This window comes from Pristiophorus japonicus, chromosome 10, assembly GCF_044704955.1.
Source record: "Pristiophorus japonicus isolate sPriJap1 chromosome 10, sPriJap1.hap1, whole genome shotgun sequence".
Taxonomy (NCBI): Eukaryota; Metazoa; Chordata; class Chondrichthyes; family Pristiophoridae; genus Pristiophorus; species Pristiophorus japonicus.
Genome location: NC_091986.1, coordinates 26461729 through 26486882, shown reverse-complemented (window position 1 = coordinate 26486882; position 25154 = coordinate 26461729). Strand labels below are relative to the sequence as shown.

Here is a 25154-nt window from a genome sequence, read left to right as displayed (position 1 = left end):
CACTTCCTGCCTGCCATAGTAGGCCACGGTGTTGCCTGTTTTCGAGGTCAGCGACTTTGGATTTGCCTAAGATCCAGAGCTGCCCAATCCAGTGAACCATGCTGTCACCTACGCATGCTCCATCCCCTATGTATAGGTGGCTATGGATTTGCCCCGCAAACAAGGATTTGTGGCCTTCACAACAGCCAATGGTGCTGCTATGTACCTCTGCTCATTGGTGACACCACAGAACAGTTGCGCTGAGAGAGGAGACTCAACCTGGCGGGTCTCCATGCAGGCCAGAAAATTGCCGTTTATAAAAAAATAAAGTCTAAGAATTTTTAAAGTGTATATATATTTTCATTAAGATGGGGGAAGTATTTTGGGTACTTTTTAATTTAGCAGGACTGGAAAATTACAAACTCTGAATTTTAAAAACTTTTTTTTCACGTTCACGTGTATGAATATAAAATCACCCTTGAGTGATGTGCGAAACATGTGCATTTTTTTGTTGAGGATTGTTACCAGTTTATTTTTTTTGTAATTAAAACAGTTTGACACTCAAAAAAATCTGTTTGTCTTTTATTAGATGGTTTTGATTTGCAACAATTCATTCATTTATTTTTGCACCTTCCACCTGTTTAAGGAAACCAAATCATTGAAGTGCTTTGAGCTCAACCCGTTCAGTTTTTAAATGTATGAATGCATTCATCATCGTGCCCCGCTGCCTTATAACCAATACAAAAAACAGTTCAGCCCATCCAGATCTTGTTTCTGAATCCATTGTGACCACTTTGTCTTTTCCAACACAGAACCCATAGCACTCTCTTTTCCCCCGCACCTCCGCCTCTTGAACCGGGATTTATTCAATTCCCTTTTGAATGCTTTAATTGAATCCGACTCCGCTGTACTCTTGATACAGAATAGGGTATAGGGTACCCTGACAAGTTGATGTCCCAGTGCTATGATGTTCATTATGTTGGCAGCTGATGCGCATTATGAACCAAATTCCCATTTTAGCAGCTCCTCACTCTCGCTCTGTTACCAGCTCACTCCGAGTGCTCTCGGGTTGAGATAAGAAAGTGGGTCTTGTGCCTGTACTACCAGTATTGCAAGTGGGGGAAAAAAAGTTTAAACTTTAATTATTTCCTGCTTTGGCTGCTTTTTTTTCCCCTACTCAATCTTCTCCCCTGACTACTTGCTCGGGTCCAGTTTCACAACTGCTGTTTTCTCCTCTGGTAGTTCATCTGACGAGGCGAACCCGACCTGATCGTGATCTCATCCTTATCTGGTGTCCGCGTAGGCACCCTCCCACAGGAGCCACTATATAGCTATCAGGAGCAGGAATGCTGTTCCCTCTTCACCCCTTCCTTAACCCCTGCGGCCAACTCTAATGTTCTCTCCACCACTCTAGTTGGAATTCGCTAACTCGGGGCAAACTGTGGGGGTCACAGAAGGTTCCTACTTCCTGCTGTTACTGTCATGTATCTCACACTACTGTATATAACTGTATCTTACCATGCTATATACATGACTGTAACTAGATATAACCTGTAACCACAAGCATACTTCACCACCAGGGATGCACTTGCAGGAGACACTGCATACCTGTTCCACACAGGTATATAAAGGGAGGTCTCGGGCAAGTGTGGCACTCCAGAGCTGTGAAATAAAGGTGCAGGTCCAGAGTGACCTTGACTTCAGCATGTGTCTGGTGTAAGTCTGTACTGCAGGGTCAGGACTTTACAGTTATAACTGACAGAAATACTCTAGGGATTTATCTCCATGCTGAATTGAAACATTTTAGTCAAATATTTTTTCATACACATCACACACAAATAGGATTGTTATTCCAAAATCCCTGAAACCCAATCTCGGGAGAGCACTGCTATTGCAACCAGTGTGAATCTGTTTTCAACGACAGCTGTTCTCGGGTGATCTCCAAATCAATTTGATACAGTATTGTGAGCAATTTTGTGAATCGAGGCCAATAGTACCCAATTTAACAAGGTGGATATGAATGAAGACCACCTTTTGTCCCATTCTAGCTCATCCAGAAAGAAATGGGCTCAATCTTCTCTCTTCCCCTCCCCCCAATCTTCTGCCTTCACTGATCTCCAAATCACAGAAGCCAGGTGTTTCGTAAATAAATTCAGGGTGTTTTTCTCCTCAACCACACCCAGAGGTCCAGACCACTCTGTGCATGAAGAACTAACCCTATATCAGTCCTAATTTTTCCTTTTGCTAGTTTGAACCTATGTGCCCTTGTCCTACTTGTCGTGGTCTAATTTCAAATGGTGTTCCAAATTTACAATTTCAATATCATTTGCTATGCTGAATACCTCTTCTCAGTCGCTCTCTTGCAAGGCTGTAAAGCTTAAGTTCAGTCTTCTGCCTTTTTCCTCATAGAAGCCGTGTCCTCTGATGCTAGGGACTAGTATAGTGCTTCTTCTCTGTACTGCACCCAGAGCGTGAGTATCTGCCTTGTGTCCTGATGACCAGAACTGAGCATAGTATTCAATGCCTGATCTGTACAGTTTAAGTGTAACTTTCTCCAGTTTGCATGCCTTTCTTGGTGCCGTAGTTCATTGTTCTATTTGGTTTGATTGCTGTTGTGCAGCGATTGGAAGTATTGAGCACTAAGTCTGCCAGTACTCCTCGATCTCTCTGCATCACCCGCAGCTATTTCAGCACCTTCACAGAGTATTTTACCTACTTTTCTTTGTATGTGTAATACTTTGTACTTGTCCACAACTCATTTCATTTGCCACTTTCTTGCCAGACAGTTAACATCCTCAGTTTGAAATACACAATGATGTTTTTTTGTCGATCTCTGCTTCTCATCCTTTCCCAACGTCGCTGTAAGAGGTTTGACCCCTCCTTGCCAGGAGTAACTGCAATCCTACAGCCATCTTGCTGCCTGGGTGTGTGGTGCAGAGAGTTAGAAAGGAGATGTCCTGAAGTAGAACTGTCAGGAAGGGAATTGTAGGGCAGTGACTAATTTGTGGAGTAGCTGTCGTTTCTTCTCTTAAAGAGACATCATTATATCACCAAAAGTAGTCTACAACAAAAATCATTCCACATTTGTAATCTTGATGTTTTGTCAATGGCTCCATTGGCATAGGAACAGGCGTAGGCCATTTTGCCCCTCAAGCCCATTACGCCATTCAATGAGATCATGGCTGATCTGTGATCTAACTCCTTATCCCTTAATACCGTTTGGTTAACAAAAATCTATCTATCTCAGATTTATAATTTAACAATTGATCTAGCATCGATTGTCATTTGCAGGAGAGTTTCAAACTTCTACCACCCTTTGTGTCGTCATCACCGAGAGCATGCAGAAACCAAGTGCAGGCAGCGGAAAGAGCGTGCGGCAAATCTGTTCCATTCACCCTTTCCCTCAACGACTATCTGTCCCACCTGTCACGGGGACTGTGGCTCTCGTATTGGACTGTTCAGTCACCAAAGGACTCACTTTTAAGAGTGGAAGCAAGTCTTCCTCGATTCTGAGGGACTGCCTGTGATGATGATGATGATGATGTAGAAATGTTTCCTAACTTTGCTCCTGAAAGATCTGGCTCTAATTTTTAGGCTATGTTCCCTATTCCTAGACACCCCAACCAGCAGAAATAGTTTCTATCTATATGCAGTGTGTAATTAAGCCATAAAGTTCAACAAGTTCCAGATTTGATTTTCTGGCTTGCACTAAGTAAGTTGTTGACCCAGTGTCGGGCACTATAGTTGGTTTCAATGTCCCTGAGCCAGGAAGGAAGAAGTAAATGGTAGGGGGCTTTGAGGGGAAATTTCTTCACCCAGAGGGTGATGCGCGTCTGGATCTCACTACCTGAAAGGGTGATAGAGGCAGAAACCCTCACCACATTTTTTTTTTTTTAAAGTACTTGGATGTGCACTTGAAGTGCTGTAACCTACAAGGCTACGGATCATAAGAATATAAGAACATCAGAAATAGGAGCAGGAGTAGGCCATTTGGCCCCTCGAGCCTGCTCTGCCGTTTAATAAGATCATGGCTGATCTGATCATGGACTCAGCTCCACTTCCCCGCCTGCTCCCCATAACCCTTTATTCCCTTATCGCTCAAAAATCTGTGTATCTCCGCCTTAAATATATTCAATGACCCAGCCTCCACAGCTCTCTGGGGCAGAGAATTCCATAGATGTACAATCCTCAAAGAAGAAAGTCCTTCTCATCTCAGTTTTAAATAGGCAGCCTCTTATTCTGAGTCCATGTCCCTAGTTTTAGTTTCCCCTATGAGTGGAAATATCCTCTCTGCATCCACCTTGTCGAGCCCCCTCATTATCTTTTATGTTTCGATAAGATCACCTCTCTTTCTTCTGAATTCTAATGAGTATAAGCTCAACCTATCTTCATAAGTCAACCCCCTCATCTCCGGAATCAACCTAGTGAACCTTCTCTGAACAGCCTCCAATGCAAATATATCCTTCCTTAAATATGGAGACTAAAACTGTACACAGTACTCTAGGTGTGGCCTCACCAATACCCTGTACAGTTGTAGCAGGACTTCTCTGCTTTTATACTCTATATCCCCCTTGCAATAAAGGCCAACATTCCACTTGCCTTCCTGATTACTTGCTGGACCTGCATACTCACTTTGTGTGTTTCATGCACAAGGACCCTCAGGTTCCCCTCTACTGCAGCTCTTTGCAATTTTTCTCCATTTAAATTATTATTTGCTTTTCTATTTTTTTCTGCCAAGTGGATAACCTCACGTTTTCCCACATTATACTCCATCAAGAGCTGGTAAATGCGATTAGGCTGAATAGCTCTTTGTCGGCCAGCATAGGCACGATGGGCCGAATGGCCTCCTTCCGTGCTTTAAATTTCTATGATTCTATGAAATCAGCCAAAGTCCCTGCTTCTGATTGCTATCCATTGTCCTTTGCTGGAAAATGTAGATATTTGGAGAGGACACAATCTGGCTCAGAAGTGCTGCTCCCACAGTCAAATAGGTTGGCAACACTCACTGTCTGGGCTCATGATGAAGAATAGCCCCGAAAATGAAGTACTTGAAGCCCTCCAATCAATGAGTGTAGACCTGCATCCACCACACGTGGAGAGGATAAGGAAAATGATTGGGAAGGGACCTTTCTGCACCATTACCTTCTGCCATGTGAAAAATGGGGCTAAAGTAGAGGCATGTGTAAAAAAAAAAAAGTACAAAATCTTTTGTTGTTTTAGCATCTAATCTGGACTTGCATTTATAATAGATCTGGCTTCCAGATCAGCAAGTTTAAAAAAAAATGGACACTGAACCATAGAAGGAGATATTGGGAGTGGCCAAGGATGTGGACAGAGGTGGATTTTAGGGACCATTTTAAAAGGGGTAGGTTTTAAGGAGCATCTTAAAGGAGGAGAGGTAGCTCGAGGTAGTTTACAGAAGGAATTCTGGGGCCCAGGCAGCAGGAGACATGGCCGTCAATGGAGAGGTGAAGGAAGGGGTACGTGCAAGAAGCCAGAGTTCGAGGGAATGGCGAGCTTGGTGGAAGGGATTGTCGTGCTCCAAGAGGTAACAGAGATGGGGAGAGGTGAGACCATGGAGAAATTTAAAAGCAAGGATGAGATTTTAAATTTGAGGTAGTACGTGGGGGGTGGGGGGGTGGTGGGGGGGCTATGTGTGTAAGTCAATGTAGGTCAGCGAAGAATAGGGTGAGTGGGTCTTGAGGTGGGATAGACTACAGGCAGCAGAGCTTTGGATGCGCTAACGTTTGCGGAGTGTGGAGGCTGGGATGCCGGCCAGGAGAGCATTGGAATAGTTGAGTCTAGAGGTGACCGCGGGGCTGGATAAGGGCTGCAGCAGCAGGTGGGCTGAGGTCGGAGCAGAGGTGTGCAATATAAGGGCGGTGCAGTTAGGTCATCTTGGTGACCGAGAAAGTCATGGGTGTGTCCGTCTGCAAATGCCGGTGAGACCACCCAAAGTAACCACTTGCGTATTGAAAGTGTTGTGGTCTAGCCCAGGCCCCACGCCTGACGATGAAGAGTGCACAAGGAAAGCTATCTGTACACACGTGCTGTGGGTTTTTAAATTAAGAGTTGAGGGCACTGTGCTGGTGATTCATTGCTGAAAGCAACCACTGGTATCATTTTTCTCGACCATCGCTCTTCTCGATCTTCTCGCTGCAATGCTCCACCTCGCTCTCAACAAGCTCCCCGCTGGAGTGGAACTAAACTATAGAACCAATGGAAATTTGTTTAACCTTCGCCGCCTCCGAGCTAGATCCAAGGTTGTCCCATCCTCTGTCGTTGACGCTTGCGTCTGCGCGGACATACAGGTCGAACTCTTAAGTCATCGTCAACATCTTCACCGAGGCGTACGGAAGCATGGGCCTTACGCTAAACATCCGTAAGACAAAGGTCTTCTACCAACCTGACCCCACCACACAGCACTGCCCCCACCCCCCTGGTCATCAAAATCCACGGCGCAACCTTGGACAACGTGGACCATTTCCCATACCTCGGGAGCCTACTATCAGCAAGGGCAGACATCGATGACGAGGTCCAGCACCGCCTCCAGTGTGCCAGCGCAGCCTTCGGTCACCTGAGGAAGAGAGTGTTTGAAGACAGGACTTCAAATCTGGCACCAAGCTTATGGTCTACAGGGCAGTAGTGATACCCGCCCTCCTATATGGCTCAGAAACGTGGACCATATACAGCAGACATCTCAAAGTGCTGGAGAAGTACCACCAACACTGCCTCCGCAAAATCCTGTAAATCCACTGGGAAGACAGACGTACCAACATCAGTGTTCTCGCTTAGGCCAACATCCCCTGCATCGAAGCACTGACCACGCTCGACCAGCTCCGTTCAACGGGCCACATCTTCCGCATGCCCGACACGAGACTCCCTAAGCAAGCGCTCTATTCAGGACTCCTACACGGCAAGCGAGCCCTAAGTGGGCAGAGGAAACATTTCAAGGACACCCTCAAAGTCTCCTTGATAAAGTGTAACATCCCCACTGGCACTTGGGAAACCCTGGCCTAAGACCGCCCAAAATGGAGGAAGGCACTGAGCACCTCAAGTCTCATCGCCAACAGCATGCCGAAATCAAGCGCAGACAACGGAAGGAGCGTGCGGCAAACCAGATTCCCCGCCCACCCTTTCCTTCAATCACTGTCTGCCCCACCTGTGACAGAGACTGTAATTCCCGAATTGGACTGTACAGACACCTGAGAACTCACTTTTAGAGTGGAAGCAAGTCTTCCTCGACTCCGAGGGATTGCCTATGATGCTGATTTACTGAGCACATTCGACCTGTCTCTGCTGAATTGCCACTGGCCGTATTAAGCACATTCCAATGGATCTCAACATTCTTCGGCGGGAATTCCCTCCGAGCTTACACACACAATGGGGGTTTCCACCTGACCAGCAGCAGAACGGGAGCCAATCCAAAGGAATTCCTGGCCCAGGTCTAGGCAACGGAAGAATCCGTATTCCTCCTGCTTACCTAGGGACTCTCCTACCGGGAAGATCCGTGCGTGGACATCTGCTGAGCAGAATGGGTTCCTCTGTGATGTGCCGACCCCGAGGTTGAATAACCCAAGGGGTGATCAAAGGCGCAAGTGGATGTTAAACAGTTTCTCTTGAAGTGTTGTGTCATGGTACTACACAGGAGTTTTAAAGTGATCTGTATCCTCCCAGTAAACATAGAAAATAGGTGCAGGAGTAGGCCATTCGGCCCTTCGAGCCTGCACCGCCATTCAATGAGTTGATGGCTGAACATGCAACTTCAGTACCCCATTCCTGCTTTCTCGCCATACCCCTTGATCCCCCTAGTAGTAACTCCTTTTTGAATATATTTAGTGAATTGGCCTCAACAACTTTCTGTGGTTTAAACCAGTGAGTAAAAAGAAAGTCGTGCATTTATACAGCACCTTTCCACAACCTCAGGATGTCCCAAAGCTCGTTACAGCCAATGAAGTACTTTTGGAGTATAGTCACTGTTGTAATATGGGAAACGCAGCAGCTGATTTGCGCACAGCAAGCTCCCACAAACAGCACTGATCTCCTCCTCCCACCCGCATACCTGTACCTTTTCAGATAGCCTATTTGCCTCCTTGAAAACTTTAATTTTTGGGGCGGGGGCATGTTGATGAGCAGTGTTCATATCCCAAACTGTCTTAAGTTGCAGAGCAGTTGCACTCTCCCCTCCCCTTGTGTACAGCCTAGTCTGCCTTCAGCTGTGAATAGGACCATGCAAGCAGCTTTCATCTGTTAGCTAATGCAGTGACATTGCCAGTCATGGATTTTAGACTCGATACGCATTTCTTTGATTACATTAAAAGGCTAGCGGGCATTAATGCTTTTGGAATGCTTCAAGTTGTTGCTTTTAACCAATTGAATTGCCAATAAATTTCCCCCCCCCCCCCCCGGCACCTCAAGCAAAAAGAATAATTGCATGCTCTTTGCCAAATCAGAAACGTTGCTTAATATGTTTAACGTGTTTCTTTTGAAAAGTTAACAAGTTTGAAGAAAAAAGTAGGCTGCATTGATGAGATACAAATACTATATTCCTGTGACGATACTGCAAATGGCATGACTTTTTCCATGAAAAGAGCATTTTTAAGTACATCTAAATAATGATATGCCTGCATTGCAAAAGTTGCTTTTCTTTTCTTTTTTTTAGCTCCCTTGTAAACAGTTTTTGCTTGAAGTATAGTTCCCACAATCACGTAGAATTACATAGAATTTTACAACACAGAAACAGGCTATTCGGCCCAACTGATCTGTGCCGGTGTTTATGCTCCACACGAGTCTCCTCCCACCTTACTTCATCTCACCCTATCAACATATCCTTCTATTCCTTAATGCAAAATACTGCGGATGCTGGAAATCTGAAATAGAAACAGAATGCTGGAAATAGTCAGTAGGTCAGGCAGCACCTGTGGAGAGAGAGAAACAGAGTTGACGTTTCAGGTCGATGGCCGGTCATCAGAACTGGAAAAGGTTAGAGATTCCTTTCCCCCCATCATGTGCGTATCTAGCTTCCACTTAAGTGCATCTATGCTATTTGCAACTACTCCTTATGGTAGCGCGTTCCACATTCCCACCACTCTTGAGTCTTTTAAAATATTTATTCCACCGTTTTATTTTCTTGCAGCAGTTTGGGACTTTTTCATAGCTGCTGGAAGTGCTGCTGTTTGACTAGCCTGCGAGATGTGTGTTCCTGTAGGGCAGGGCAGGCCCAGCTCTCGGAAAGAGCACGATTGCACGGCATCACTGACAACCGTTAAAACATGTCGGTCGTGCTGGGATTGGCATTCCAGTCTAGTGCTTGTTCATTCGGGCGTGAAGGGTTGTGTGTTGGGAGTGGAGCATTTTGCTTGTACAATCAAAGCCGCTCTTGATTCTAGCCAAGTTTTCTAACGCGGAGCAACTTGGTTCCCAAGTGCGGTGCGGCTTGTGGTGATTTGTTGATGTCAAGAATGCTGACAGGCAGAGGCACAGTGCTTCTCCCACAGAAGTGTGGGGGCAAATCCTGAGGTGAATCAACCCACGCTGCTCTCATGCACTTCCTGTGTGACTGGTTGTATAATGCTATCAGCAGGGTCCTGGGTGCAATATCTGTATTTCCCCCATGTTCTAGATTTGCAAATGTTGCTCATCTGTTTTGTCTTGTATCACTGCTGTGAAGCACCTTGGGAAGTTTTATTTATATGGCGCCTTTAATGTAGTAAAAGTTGCTGTTGTTCTTGTTGAAGTGTAGTCACTGTTGTAATGTAGGAAACGTGGCGGCCAATTTGCGCACAGCAAACTCCCACAAACAGCAATGTGATAATGACCAGATAATCTGTTTCTTTTTAAAGTGATGTTGGTTGAGGGATAAATATTCTTCGAAATAAGGGAACTTTTGCATCCATCTGAAAGGGCAGACAGGGACTCGGTTTAATGATTCTTCAACCTGATTAGTTAAGGAGATACTCATTTGCTTACCCTGTTCACACACATCCCATTTGCAGCAACTTGCAATGCAAAAGCTCATGGAAATTTAATGGGCAAGGGCAAGTCCAAGTAACAGTGGATCTCTAGTTCCAGAGCCTCCAGCCAGGGGAAAACGGCCTCTCGGCATCTACCCTGTCAAGCCCTCGTAGTTTCAATGAGATCTCCTCTCATTCTTCTAAACTCCAGAGAATGTAAGCCAATATCTTCTCATGGGACAACTCTCTCATAAGAAAACATAACATAAGAAATAGGAGCAGGAGTAGGCCATAAGGCCCCTCGAGCCTTCTCCACCATTCAATAAGATCATGGCTGATCTGATCATGGACTCAGCTCAACTTCCCTGCCCGCTCCCCATAACCCCTCATCTGCCCATCGCTCAAGAAACTGTCGATTTCGGTCTTAAATTTATTTAATATCCCAGCTTTCACATATTTCTGAGGCAATGAAGTCCACAGATTCACAACCCTCTGAGAGAAGAAATTTCTCCTTATCTCAGTTCTAAATGGGCGGCCCCTTATTCTAAGATCGTGCCCTCATTTTAGTCTCCCCCATCAGTGGAAACATCCTCTCTGTATCCACCTTGTCAAGCCCCCTCATAATCTTTTATACATTTCTATAAGAACACCTCTTATTCTTCTGAATTCCAATGAGTAGAGGCCCAACCTAATCAACCTTTCCTCATAAGTCAACCTCCTCACCTCTGGAATCAACCTAGTGAACCTTCTCTGAACTGCCTCCAAAGCAAGTATATCCTTTCGTAAATATGGAAAACAAAACTGCACGCAGTATTCCAGGTGTGGCCTCACCAATAACCCTGTACAGGAATCGATCTAGTGAACCTTTGTTGCGCCTCTTCTAAAGCAAGTATATCCTTCCTTGGGAAATGAGACCAAAACTGTACACTCTGCTCCAGGTGGTCTCACCAAAGCCCTATATAATTGCAGCATGACTTCCTTACTCTTATACTCTTGTAGGGAACCTTATCAGATGCCTTCTGAAAATCCATGAAAGTCCATTGATCTGCATCTATTGACTGACTCTTATCAAAGGAATCTGTTGGGACACTTTAACCTTTCATTCTCTCTAAGATGCAGACCTATCTTCTGTGCTTTTTCTGCTTTAATTTTTTTTTGTCATACTTCTGATGGAATAAATGTTTTGGAAAGCAAAAAAGTACTGTAACTTTGTGTTGTATAGAACATTAATTTAAGATCATTTACATTTCGAAATTATAAAGTTTATAATGACTAAACTATGAATCAATGTTGTCTCTTTCAGGCACCAAGCTTAGATGAGAAAGTAGACTTACATTTTATAACCTTTGCAAACATTGATGGACATCTGTATGAACTGGGTAAGTACATCTTGCTTGGGTGGGTAGATAATAAACGGAAGACTGTAATGCTACAAATACTTTTGTATAAATCACTTTATAATTCCCCTCCCCATCCCGTTAAAGATCTAGGAACATATTTCTGGGGTAGAATTCGCGGTTGGAAGCTTCCCGCGGGCGGATGCCTCCGACCTGCAAAACATCTACGAACTTATCGGGAGGTTCGGCGGCTTGAGGTCCCGGACCTCTACGCATAGGCCTGCGTAGAGGCCCACGTAGCCCAAGAGTGCATGCGGTTCACAAGTGCCTCTGGGATCACGTGGGCCGACCCAACCAATGAAAGTAGGGGGATCCCTATTCATATTAATGGTGGGTTTCGTTTTTACAGAGCTGCCACAAGTACGAATGAGAATACCTCCAAAAAATGCAACACATGAAATAAAAATTTAGAACACATTACATGTTTAAAATTTATTAAAATGCCATTTAAATTATATTAAATATTTTAATTTTTAAAAAAAAATTTTAAATTTTTAACAGGGCTAAAATAAACCTACCATAATGGACAGGGTTTTTAATATATAAATGAGTGGAAAAAATATTATTTTAAAAACATTTTTTGCCTTATGCCTGCTTCTAAAGGCATAAGAATTTCAAGGCCTTTTGCTGGGCAGAAGTTGGGCAAGTAGCCCAACTCTCCGCCCGCGGAGGCCCATTTCTGTCAGAGAATTCTTGACGGATCGCAAGTTCCGGGTTTCAGCACATGCGCAGTGCATGTCTAAACCCGGAACTTGTGGAGCTCCTACGGGCGCGTGCGCAGCTCGGACTCGCCCATAAGTGCCACACATTCAGCCCCGTTGTTTAAAGGTACCTTGTAGTTGCTTGTCGGTAGACCGAACTCCAGAATTATGCCAGAGATAGTTAGAAAGTTGTCTTTCAGTGCATTGAAGTCTGAGTAAGTTCATGAATTGTGTCCCGCTCACTTTTTTTAAATGAACGCGCTTTAGCAAGAATGTCAACCCCCTTGAGAGGGCGCAGAGGAGATTTACTAGAATGGTACCAGGGATGTGGGACTTCAGTTAAGTGGAGAAGCTAGGGCTGTTCTCCTTAAAGCAGAGAAGGTTAGGGGGAGCTTTAATAGAGGTGTTCAAAATCATGAAGAGTTTTGATTGAGTAAATAAGCAGAAACTGTTTCCAGTGGTAGAGAGGTCGGTCACCAGAGGACACGGATTTAAGGTGACTGGCAAAAGAACCAGAGGTGAGATCAGGTGAGTTTTTTTTTTACTCGGTGTGTTGTGATGATTTGGAATGCACTGCCTGAAAGGCGGATGGAAGCAGATTCAATAATAACTTTCTAAAGAGAATTGGATCAGTACACGAAGGGGGAAAACTTCCATGGCAATGGGGAAAGAGCAGGGAAGTGGGATTGATTGGAGGGTAAAATGAGTGGCCAGCTGTTTCTTCGAGTCGGTACAGGCACAGTGGACTGGCCTCCTTTTGCACTATATTATTCTATGAACAGATTTCTTCTTTCCTCCATTACCCTCTTCCCCGAAAGGTTGGAGAATGTGCAATTTCTATGTAGACAGCATATTTACATTTCACAGCGGCATTATAAAAGAGAAGTCTGTCGGGTCCAATGAATTGAGTTCCAGGTATCTGGATTTGGGTTGGCAACACACTCTTAAATGGTCCGCGAGTCTCCCGGAATGGAAGATAATTTCCCGGGCACTGCTGAGTGTAATCCAGGAGAAATGTAAAGTTCATATTTGCATCTGTGGTTTGTGCCTATGTGCTTGCTTTGCCCGTTTGTGGGCGGTGCCCTGTTCTCGGAACTTTTCACCCGGTAACTGCCGGCCTGAAACTGCGAGCCAAGGTCTCGACTACAGGGGAGACAACTTTTTTTAATATAAATGCAGTAACGCTTGCAAATGGTGTGATCGAGCGTCACGTGGTCAAACCTTCAGGAATACCTCCAAGCCGAGTTGGCAACCCAATTGGAAACCAAACCCGAGATATCTTTTCAGAGTTTGCACTGACTCTACAGAAGGATCCAATCCAGGTTTGCAACTGTGTCTTTTCTTAAAAACAAACTCCTTGTGCTGAATTGTTGGAAGGATTCACTTGTCATAAGATGAATGTGTTTAAAGCTGGTGGTGGCCACAAAGGTTGGGCGTTTCCATTACAAATTCTTCAGTTCCATTGGAAGTCAAGACTTGGGAATAGGAATGTCTTGGAACACTGCCCTTATTTGTTCATTCGCATTTTGGCAGCCAGCCCTGTTTGAACAAGTTAAGTAAATTAGCCAAGCCCTTTGTACTGAACAAAATTGTTAATTTTCAAGCTTGGTCAAGCAAAGCAGTCAAGCTCCTGGACAGACATTTCACAAGTTCAACCAATTTCTGATGAGTCTGCTCAATAAAGTTAAAAAATTTTTTACTTTCTCGCTTTTTGCAGTATTACAATGTTAAGAGATTTTGGTTATTTGATGTGAAAAGAGCGTTTTTAACTTTCCTCCAATTTATTTTTCTCATTTGTCTCGCACCATCCCTCTCTTCCCTCTACCCTCTCACTTTTCTCTCTCCTTTTCCCCCTCTCTTTTCTCTTTCCCCCCTTCTTTTCGCGTGCACTTCCCCCCCCCCCCCCCCCCTTTTCGCGCGCGCTCTCTGGGAGGGTTTAAATTAATATGGCAGGGAGATGGGAATCTATGCAGGGAGACGGGGAAGTAAAATGGGGACAGAAGCAAAAGGTAGAAAGGAGATAATGAAAAGTAGAGGGCAGAGAAATCAAAGAGGACCACATTACAACATAATTCTAAAAGACAAAGAGTGTTAAAAAAACAAGCCTGATGGCTCTGTGTCTCAATGCGAGGAGCATTCGTAATAAGGTGGATGAATTAACTGCGCAGGTAACGGATATGATGTAATTGGGATTACAGAGACATGGCTCCAGGGTGACCAAGGCTGGGAATTCAATATTCAGAAAGGATAGACAGAAAGGAAAAGCAGGTGGGGAAGAGTTACTGGTTAAAGAGGCGATTAACGCAATAGTAAGGAAGGACATTAGCTTGGATGATGTGGAATCTGTATGGGTAGAGCTGCGGAACACCAAAGGGCAGAAAACGCTAGTGGGAGTTGTGTACAGACCACCAACAGTGGTAGTGAGGTTGGGGATGGCATCAAACAGGAAATTAGGGATGCGTGCAATAAAGGTACAGCAATCATCATGGGTGACTTTAATCTACATATAGATGGGGCTAACCAAACTGGTAGCAATATGGTGGAGGAGGACTTCCAGGACTGTATAAGGGATGATTTTCCAGACCAATATGTCGAGGAACCAACTAAAGAGCTGGCCATCCTAGACTGGGTCTTGTGTAACGAGAGAGGATTAATTAGCAATCTGGTCGTGCGAGGCCTCTTGGGGAAGAGTGACCATAATATGGTAGAATTCTTCATTAAGAAGGAGAGTTACACAGTTAATTCAGAGACTAGGATCCTGAACTTAAAGTAACTTTGATGGTATGAGACATGAATTGGCTAGGATAGGCTAGTGAATGATACTTAAAGGGTTGACGGTGGATAGGCAATTGTAGACATTTAAAGATCACATGGATGAACTTCAACAATTGTACATCCCTGTCTGGCATAAAAAATAAAACTGGAAAGGTGGCTCAACCGTAGCTAACAAGGGAAATTAGGGATCGTGTTAAATCCAAGGAAGAGGCATATAAAGTGGCCAAAAAAAGCAACAAATCTGAGGACTGGGAGAAATTTAGAATTCAGCAGAGGGGGAAAATTGAGTATGAGAGTAAGCTTACAGGGAATATAAAAACTGACTGAAAAAGTTTCTAAAGCTATGTGAAGAGAAAAAGATTAGTGAAGACAAATGCAGGTCCCTTGCAGTCAGAATCAGGTGAATTTATAATGGGGAACAAAGAAATGGCAGACCAGTTGAACAAATACTTTGGTTCTGTCTTCACGAAGGTAGACACAAATAACCTGGAAATACTAGGGGACTGAGGATCTTGTGAGAAGGAGGAACTGAAGGAAATTCTTGTTTGTTAGAAAATTGTGTTAGGGAAATTGAAGGCTGATAAATCCCCAGGGCCTGATAGTCTGCATCCCAGTGTACTTAAGGAAGTGGCCCTAGAAATAGTGGATACATTGGTGGTCATTTTCCAACGTTCTATAGACTCTGGATCAGTTCCTATGGATTGGAGGGTAGCTGATATAACCCCACTTTTTAAAAAAGGAGGGAGAGAGAAAACAGGGAATTATAGACCGGTTAGCCTGACATCGGTAGTGGGGAAAATGTTGGAATCAATTATTAAAGATGTCATAGCAGCGCATTTGGAAAGCAGTGACAGAATCGGTCCAAGTCAGCATGGATTTATGAAAGGGAAATCATGCTTGACAAATCTTCTAGAATTTTTTGAGGATGTAACTAGTAAAGTGTATAAGGGAGAACCAGTGGGTGTGGTGTATTTGGACTTTCAAATGGCTTTTGACAAGGTCCCACACAAGAGATCGGTGTGAAAAATTAAAGCACATGGTATTGGGGATAACTTATTGAAGTGGCTTGAGAACTGGGTGGCAGACAGGAAGCAAAGAGTAGGAATAAATGGGTTATTTTCAGAATGGCAGGCAGTGACTAGTGGGGTACTGCAAGGTTCAGTGATCGGACCCCAGCTATTTACAATATATATTAATGATTTAGACAAAGGAATTGAATGTAATATCTCCAAGTTTGCAGATGGCACTAAGCTGGGTGGCAGTGTGAGCTGTGAGGAGGTTGCTAAGAGGCTGTAGGGTGACTTGGGACAGGTTAGGCGAGTGGGCAAATGCATGGCAGATGTAGATAAATGTGAGGTTATCCACTTTGGTGGCAAAAACAGGAAGGCAGAATATTATCTGAATGTTGACAAATTAGGAAAAGGGGAGGTGCAACGAGACTTGGGTGTCATTGAATGTTGGCATGCAGGTACAGCAGGCGGGAAAGGAGGCAAATGGCATGTTGGCCTTCATAGCTATGGGATTTGAGTATCGGAGCAGGGAGATCTTACTGCAGTTGTACAGAACCTTGGTGAATATTGTGTACAGTTTTGGTCTCCTAATCTGAGGAAGGACATTCTTGCTATTGAGGGAGTGCAGCGAAGGTTCACCAGACTGATTCCCAGGATGGCAGGACTGACATATGAAGACTGGATCGACTAGGCTTATATTCACTGGATTTTAGAAGAATGAGAGGACATCTCATAGAAACATATAAAATTCTGACGGGATTGGACAGATAGATGCGGGAAGAATGTTCCCGATGTTTGGGAAGTCCAGAACCAGGGGTCACAGTCGAAGGATAAGGGGTAAGCCATTTAGGACCGAGATGAGGAGAAACTTCTTCACCCAGAGAATTGTGAACCTGTGGAATTCTCTACTCATAAAGTTGTTGAGGCCAGTTCGTTAGATATATTCAAAAGGGAGTTAGATTATGGCCCTTACGGCTGAAGAGATCAAGGGCTATGGAGAGAAAGCACAACTGGGGTACTGAAGTTGCATGATCAGCCATGATCATATTGAATGATGGTGCAGGCTCGAAGGGCCGAATGGCCTACTCCTGCATCTATTTTCTATGTTTCTTCCGTTTCTCTCTTCCCCCCCCCCCCCCACCCCCCTCCTGTTTCTCTCTTCCCATCCCTCTTTTCTCTCGCCCTTCCCCTTCCCTCTACTGCAAATGAGTTCCTCCCAGATATAAGAGGATGTTGTGCATGCACTCTTGTTTATATTCTGCAGATATGTGAACTGACATCCTATTTTGAGCAGTCCGCTGCTATTTGCAAGCTCTTGAGTTTTTGAAAATCCAACAGTTACATTACAAGCATGACACATTCTTACAGTTTGTCATGTATATGACCTTTGTATTGGTTGGTGAAATTGTTAGCATGGTATCTTGGTTTTGTTAGAAAAGGGCTTGAATTCCTTGCTGGGTCATTGAAACCTTTTGTCATATGTGTGCCAACAGAGATTGTTTGCTAGTTTTCACTTCCTTGTTTTCTGGGGAACCGACAACTACAGATGTCTGAGCACTGTGGGTTTTTGTTGGAAAAATATAGTTGAGCTCCTTTTCTTCAACATCTGGAAGTCCCGATGCGGAATTGGGCTGTGCGCCCCTCACAGGAAGCGGGAGTGCCGCCACGCATTCTGCAGGCCCTTTAGTGGCCGCCACTGGGCTACTCGGGAGACGATCGACTGAGCCAGCAACCCCACACCCAAAGCGGAATGCCGGGCTGCACAATGGCGGCCCAGTCAACCGACAAATAAAAATGGCAGCCTGGGACGCTAAAGACTTCTCCTTTTAAAAGGCGCCAGGGTGGCAAATATCCGCCAGCCTCGCGGCTCACGGGGCAATTCCTCCCGTGGGGCGCTAAGGGATCGGCGGCATGGCAATGATGTCCTCACCAGTTGTGTGCCAGCTCGGGGCACTATTTGCGGGGCGCAGCGCTGCCAGGAAAGTGCCACCACGCCCCCCCCCCCCCCCCCCCCAAACCTCTGGGCAATTTTTCTGGAGGTGCGAGCACCCCCCCTCCCCCGTGTGAAAACGCCATTGCGCCCCCTGGAGGCACTAATGGGGCTATAAAAAGGGGCAGTTTCGCCCCCTGCTTTTTGGTTTCCTTTTAACATGGCAGCCCAGAATCGTGTGTGTGTGTGAAAGCTGGTAGGTTGGCTGCTCATTGTAATCAAAAGGCCATGTCAACAATTTTTCCACAGATGATTATTGTTTTTTGTTGGTATGTTGGTACTTTCTTCCCTTCAGGTTCTCCTGAAGGTGTTGGCCCTTGAAGTATGGCCCATGGCTGCTGACTGCCCATCGATCAGTGCTCCACCCACATGGTCATCGTCCATGTCTGAGCTGAAAACGCAAATGCATTTGAGTGGGATTGGGGGATCGGAGGTGGGGTGGAGAGGCGGGGGCGGGGGGGGAGGAAAAAGAGATGTGTATTGTAGAAAAATGTGACCCTACAGCAGAGCAGGAGATGAGAATCGAAGCGGGACTCAACCATTTATTTTCTGCACTTGCCTAAATAACTGCCTAAAGGGACTGAGAATACATTTCTTAAAGCTCTTATGGGCCTGGCTCAATTATGTGTTTTTCATTATCCAGACATGACTGTTTATTGGTGTAATTTTCCAATGTCGCCAAGCAACAACCACTGATTTGATGAATTGTATTATTTGGCACTAATGTGGTCTGACATCATCCAGGTGATAAAGTGGATACAAGAATCACAACTAGTAATTATTTGGTATTCTCTTGTGTTGTCTGAGCTCATGGTCTGATCAATGGTCTTATTGCCTAAATGACAGTAGCAGTGCTATCTGGAAATGCCTCTTGTTTACTTGGGTCACATGCACTATTTGGTTCCTTAATTTGTAAAGAAAGGGCATGCTTTTTATATAGTGATTTATTCCTTCATAATGTCCCAAAGCACTTCAGAACAATGAATTCCTTTACAAGTGATCAATGTTCCCCATCATATACTGAAGCTCTATTCAGATCACCTATTGAGAGGCCTCTGTGTCAGCTGTGGCTCAGTGGGTAGAGCTCTCTCCTCTGGGTCAGAAGGTTGCGGGTTCAAGTCCCACTCCAGGAACTTGAGCACAAAAATCTTATGTGCTCAAGTTCCTGGAGTGGGACTTGAACCCACAACCTTCTGACTCACAGGGTTGTTCTATGCCGTAGCGCAACACATTGGTTCACAGCTAGAGATCACCGAAATTTAAGGATACTGACCAGAGGTCCAACCATTCAAGACTACCCCATGGTTGTCTGAATTTATTCAGTGAGTGGTTGAGTCATGTTGTGAGGTTAACCCTCGCCCCAGTCTATGCTGCATTAGCTGATTTCAGCTGGGATATTATTCCACAGGTACATTGTCCAAGTGTTCATTATTCAAATATGAACTATGGGGCATCACACCTGAGCTGGTCTGCTTTCGCTTCCCAATGAATTTTGAGTACATATAATAATCTTGGAAAGTGGGCCATGCATACTGAATTCCTCCGAGAAGCCTCACTGGAATGCCGCTGATGCACCAAACAATATAATCCTCGTTCCACGACTGTTTTAATGTGTGTCGCTCATGCTGAAACCATTTGTTGACTTTTGTGGATATTTCTAGTTTGTTGGCTATCTAGTTTTCTAGGAAGATGCACAGTATGGAGAATGCGCCAAGGCAAGAGATTGAGATGATCTCATAACAAATAGGAGTGCAAAAATGGAGTGATTTTATTGTTCCCGTGTTCCCATCTCAATGTTGCTGCTACAGAGGACTCTCTTCCTTGTAATGCAATACATTGATTTCTTTCATGATGAACAATTATTGACATGCTGTTCTTGCACGTTTAGAAGAATGAGGAGTGATCTCATTGAAACATAGACAATTCTTACAGGGCTTGACTGGGTAGATGCTGGGAGGATGTTTCCCTTGGCTAGGGAGCCCAGAACTAGGGGGTCACAGTCTCAGAATAAGGAGTTGGCCATTTAGGACTGAGATGAGGAGACATTTCTTCACTCCAGTATCTTTGGGATTTTCTACCTCAGGGCTGTGGTGGCTCAGTCTTTGAGTATATTCAAGACCGAGATTGATAGTTTTTTGAGAATCAAGGGATATGGGGATCGTGCAGGAGATTAGAGTTGAGGTAGAAAATCAGCCATGATCTTATTGAATGGCGGAGCAGACTTGAGGGGCCAAATGGCCTACTCTTGTTTCTAATGTTCTTCTGTTTATCATCATCTTCAGCTAGAAATTACATTCTTTTTGTTTTACTAGCTGACCCTGGGAATGGCACAATTTTATATTATGTATGTATTACAACATTCTTTGATTTTAAAAACAAACATTCAAAGTAGTAGTATTTGCTAAAAAATTAAATTTTGTTTGGTTTTTCTACCCAGATGGACGTAAACCATTCCCTATAAATCATGGAGACACTACTGCTGATAGCTTGCTCGAGGTAAGAGTGGGTCCTGCATATTAATAATTAAGAAATGAGCCCTAAATAAGGGAGGCAGTTTATAAAATCCACGTAATCAACTGCAAATTGTGTCTTGATGAACTAATAACATTAACTCTTGAAATGAATGATTTTGTTTTGGAGTATGCCAACAGCAAAAAAGGTGAAACTCAAAACCATCTCAAAATTAGTCTTTATTTCTAAGCACATTGGATGAGCTATCTAGACTCGAGTTCAGTTGACGATTATAAACACCTTAAACTACCCGTGGGGTAGCACCTCCTTTTGGCACTCGGTTAAGCAACTCTCTTTTGATTTATCATTCTTCATTTAATATTTAATTGCCACTAATGGCATTAAGGTGTGCAGTGGGCGAAGTTGCAACAAATTGTATCTTGTGTTTTGAAAATTTTTGTCTTGAACATTTTTTTTCCCCCCCAGTCATCATACATTTCCCAGTCAGAAGGAGGTAGCTGACCTTCTCCATTGTGCAGTGTCAGTCTGGCTGAGTTTGCAGCAACTTTGATTCTCAGTCAGAATGTTGTGAATTCAAGCACCATTCCAGGCTGACACTCCAATGCAGCGTGGGGGGTTGGGGGGGGGTTACTGCATTGTCAAGGATGCTATCCCCCAGAAGAGGTTTTAAACTAAGACCCCGACGGCCTGTTTATATAAAAAAAAATTCCATTGCATAATTCCTTTTGGAGTAAGGAATTCTTCTGGTTTCCTGACCTGCATTCCTCAGCCAACACTATCAAAAACCGATCAAATGGTCTGTTTGTCCCTAACCAGCCTGGCTAATGGGCTGAGACGATGTGTCCTTGTTTCAGTTTGAAATACACTCCCAACTTGTGGCATTTCCCCCACACTGGCTTGTCTGGCTTTAATGCACATTCTTCAATGCCTGCAGCCAGTGGCCTTGTTCCACCTATAAATTCATTTTGTTTTAAAAATGCAACTCTTAAACATAAACATGAACTCAATCCCCAAATTCTGTTTTTTTTTTTAAATAATCCTCAAACATGATGGGATGTCTGTGCTGCTCTAATTCTGCCCTCTTGAGCATCCTTGATTATAATCGCTCAACCAATGGTGGCCGTGTCTTCTGTTGCCTGGGCCCCAAGCTCTACAATTCCGGCCTCAACCTCTGCCTTGCTACTGCTCTTGCCTCCTTCAAGTCGCGCCTTAAAACCCACCACTTTGACCAAGCTTTCGGTCACCTGCCCTAATTTCTCCTTGTGTGGCTCGGTGTCAAATTTTTAGTCTCTTAACACTCCTGTGAAGCACCTTGGGATGTTTTGTTACGTTAAAGGTGCTATATAAATACACGTTGGTGTTGGGTGCCTCACTTTTAGGAAAGATGTAAAAGTAATGAAAATAATATGGAAGAGATTCACAATGATACTACCACCAACAACAACTTATATTTATATCGCACCTTAAACGTAGTGGTATGAGACTCAAAATTTGACACTGAGCCACACGGAGAAATTAGGGCAAGTGACCAAAAGCTTGGTCAAAGAGGTAGGTTTGAAGAAGCGTCTTGAAGAAGGAAAGAGAGGTTTAGGCAAAGGGTTCCAGAGCTTCAGGCCCAGGCAACAGAAGGTAGGGATGGCCGTTTTAGTTATGAGGAGTGACTAAAACAAGTTACATTAGAGCAAAGAAGGTCGAGAGGCGAGCTGGTGGAGGTGTTCAAAAGTGAGCGGTTTTGCTGAGGTAAAAAACGAAAAACTATTGCCACTAGCCGGTGAATCAGTAACTGGAGGGCATAAAGTTGAGATCATCAAAAAAATGAACAAGTTAAGAGAATTTATTTCATCCAGAGGTTTAAGACATGGAATTCCCTTCCAGAGATAATCTGTAATTGCTTTTAAAAGGGAAAGGGATAAATATTCCAAAAAGAAAAAAAACAAAAGGTATGGGGAAAGGACACGGTAATGGGAGTAAGCGGTTAATGGATAGTTCGGAGAACTGGCACAGGTGCAATGGTGCTGTGCTGTAAAACTCTGCAATTCTGCTACTAGTACAGAAGAAACTTGAGGGATAAGTTAATGGCCACTCCACCTAGCCTCTAGTTGCCTCCTGAGCATCCTTGAATCAGATTGGAATTGATAGAACCAGATGGCTGCCACATGGAGCAGTCACTGCACATTTACAGAGCATTACCGTCTTGATTTAACTGCAGCACACACAGTTTCTGCCAGATCAGTCCTAACTACTGCTGCCATGGCTCCTACACTGGGACCTCCGCCTCCTAAACTTGTACTGTTTTGATGCGCTTGTACAGTATGTGGAGGGTGCGGAATGGAAAGGTAGATTATTACCTTGTAGGTTCTCCATTCTTTGAATGATGTGCATCCTCTTGACGCTATCATCCCTTCTGTTCATCCCTGCAAGTGTACGGGGTGGGGAGGGGGGGGGGGGCGGAAATAGTCTCAAGCGGTTAATTAGTTGCAGGTCAGCACACATTGACTCCGATCCTTGGGCTTTGCACAGCAGTGTGGCAATAGGAAAGCACACAGAGTGCTCAACATTTGATTTCATGAGAACATGTCAAGCTAGGGCATACTCCCTTTGTCTGTGAAGATTGCAGTTAATTTGAAGAATGAAGCAGACTTTACCAGATAAGTTTTTCTTTATTTTATGGGAAAACAGCTAATTATTCAAAAGATCTACTTTACGGTACTGTTGCTGACTAGGAAAACAATAGTGCAAATATTTAGTAGTAATGTTTTGGACTGAGTTACAAGGCTGAGATTCAGATTTTATAATCATCTGTTTTAGATTACAGTATAACTTGCTCCTTAATACTTCCAAAAAACACAGGGTTGGGGGACTTCCAACATTTACTGTCAGTTATCTCAGTATATTAATATCTTTGATATTAATGAATCTCATTATTTCACAATAATAAACTGTTAAATATAATTAAAGACTCTGGTCATTTCGTTGGGAAGGATCTGCAGTGAAAGACAATCAACTACTTGGAGTGCAGAGGCCAAACTTAAAACAGAATAAATCAAAAGCAAAATACTGCGGATGCTGGGAATCTGAAATAGAAACAGGAAATGCTCAGCAGGTCAGGCAGTATCTATGGAGAGGGAAACCGAGTTAACGTTTCAGGTCGATGACCCTTCGTCAGAACTGGGAAAAGTTGGAGATGTAACAGGTTTTAAGCAAGTGCAGAGGCAGGGAAAGGGGGCGGGGAGGAAAGAACAAAAGGGACAGTCTGTGATAGGGTGGACGGCAGGGGAGATTGAATGACAAAAGGGATGATCGTACAAAGCAAAAAGAGCTGGTAATGGGACTAGTAAAGAGACAGAAGATGAGTCTGGAGGAGGTGTCAGTGGGAACGGCAGAATCATCAACAACTGCCATGTGAAGAAATAGGGGCAGAGGTTACGGTCAGAAATTGTTGAATTCCATGTTGAGTCCAGAAGGCTGTAAAACGTCTAATCGAAAGATGGGGTGCTGTTCCTTGAGCTTGCGTTGAGCTTCGTTGGAACAGTGTAGGAGTCAGAGGTCAGAGTGGAGCGGAGAATCACAGTACATTTAATCAATGCTTTGGAGTGGTTGCAAGTTAATTTGGGAGCAAGGATGGTACTCGGTAATCTTCTCCCTCGTGAGATTAGTGCCTAGTAACCAATTTGATTAAAACTGCATCAATCCAAACAATATTGATCGAACTTTGTTGCACAGAGCCTGATGTGATTTTATTCTTTCTGAGGATTCAAATTTCTTCCTGTTGTAATTTTCGATTTACCTTCCAGGATGCAATAGGAGTTTGTAAGACGTTTATGCAACGTGACCCTGATGAATTAAGGTTTACATTGGTGGCCCTGCACAAGGCATAGAGTGCTTCAACTTGGAAGGAAAAAGGAGCTGAAAAACTAAACTTGAATTGACTTCCAGCAGTGTTGTTTTACCCCAGTCTCCAAGTTTGTGATAGTCTTGATCTGGTTTAACTCGTATAAAGACTTGATTTAATACCTTTCTGGAATATGTTCGATGTCTTTCTCTTCTCTTTTCCCCCCACCCCCCCCCCAGAAATCCGATAATGAAGTGTACATTAGTGTGTACTTTTTGTCTTAACTCGTGTAACAACCATCTTCTGTTTTTCAAACCTATCCCAGCATACATTTCACGTCACTAACTGAAAGCAGTGGAAATTCACCTGGGGGAAGGGGGTTGCAAGATTCTTGCTGTAGTGCTCACATCAGCTGTACTTTAATCACTAACTAGAAATCAAATGGACATCTTGCAATAGCTGGAAAGTTGTGCGTGAGAGCAGGTAAAAAATCTGGCGCTCCTTGCTTTCTAAATGTGCTCAATAAATTAATTATTGCTATCTGTGTGTTCTGGTGCTTTTCTTTCCTTTGGAAGTAGCTTTCTTCAGAAAGAAGTTAGACTAAAATATTCTGTACCTATTCAGTCCTCCAAGCCTCTGAAAAGTTCCACTGCTATCCCAACAGTCCTATACGTCCCCCAAGACTTCTGCATTTTTCCAAAATGAAAAGTTGATTTTCCGCAGCTTTGCCGGGGAGAGCAGAGATCTGAATTTTTCCTCTGATTTGAGAAGGCAAAATTTCTCAATTCTGGTCCAGCTTAACAATTTTATACTTTTGTCACCTTGTTCGGTAATCAGCCCAAGTTAAACAACTTGCATGCAATTATCAATATCATTCAGCAATTTAAAAACCCCTTCTGTCACCCTTTTTTGCAAAGAAACCATAAGCCTCATCTAACTATTGGTGTATTGAAGGAGAATGGTTCCAATGTGTTTGCAACCCAAATCTGCATAACATTCCACTGTCAGCTGTGGCTCAGTGGGTAGCACACCTGCCTGTGAGTCA

At 43.9% G+C, this 25154-nt stretch overlaps 1 protein-coding gene across 1 annotated transcript in view; it reads left to right on the top strand.

Annotated features, from left to right (window-relative positions):
- Positions 1-24649, top strand: part of uchl3 (ubiquitin carboxyl-terminal esterase L3 (ubiquitin thiolesterase)) — an 80110-nt gene extending 55461 nt beyond the window's left edge. The window contains exons 6-8 of the mRNA XM_070891720.1: positions 11236-11311; positions 20243-20301; positions 24072-24649. Coding sequence (XP_070747821.1) covers positions 11236-11311; positions 20243-20301; positions 24072-24155 — 219 coding nt within the window. The 3' untranslated portion in view covers positions 24156-24649. The remainder of the gene's footprint in view (positions 1-11235; positions 11312-20242; positions 20302-24071) is intronic.
- The last annotated feature ends 505 nt before the right edge of the window (positions 24650-25154 follow it).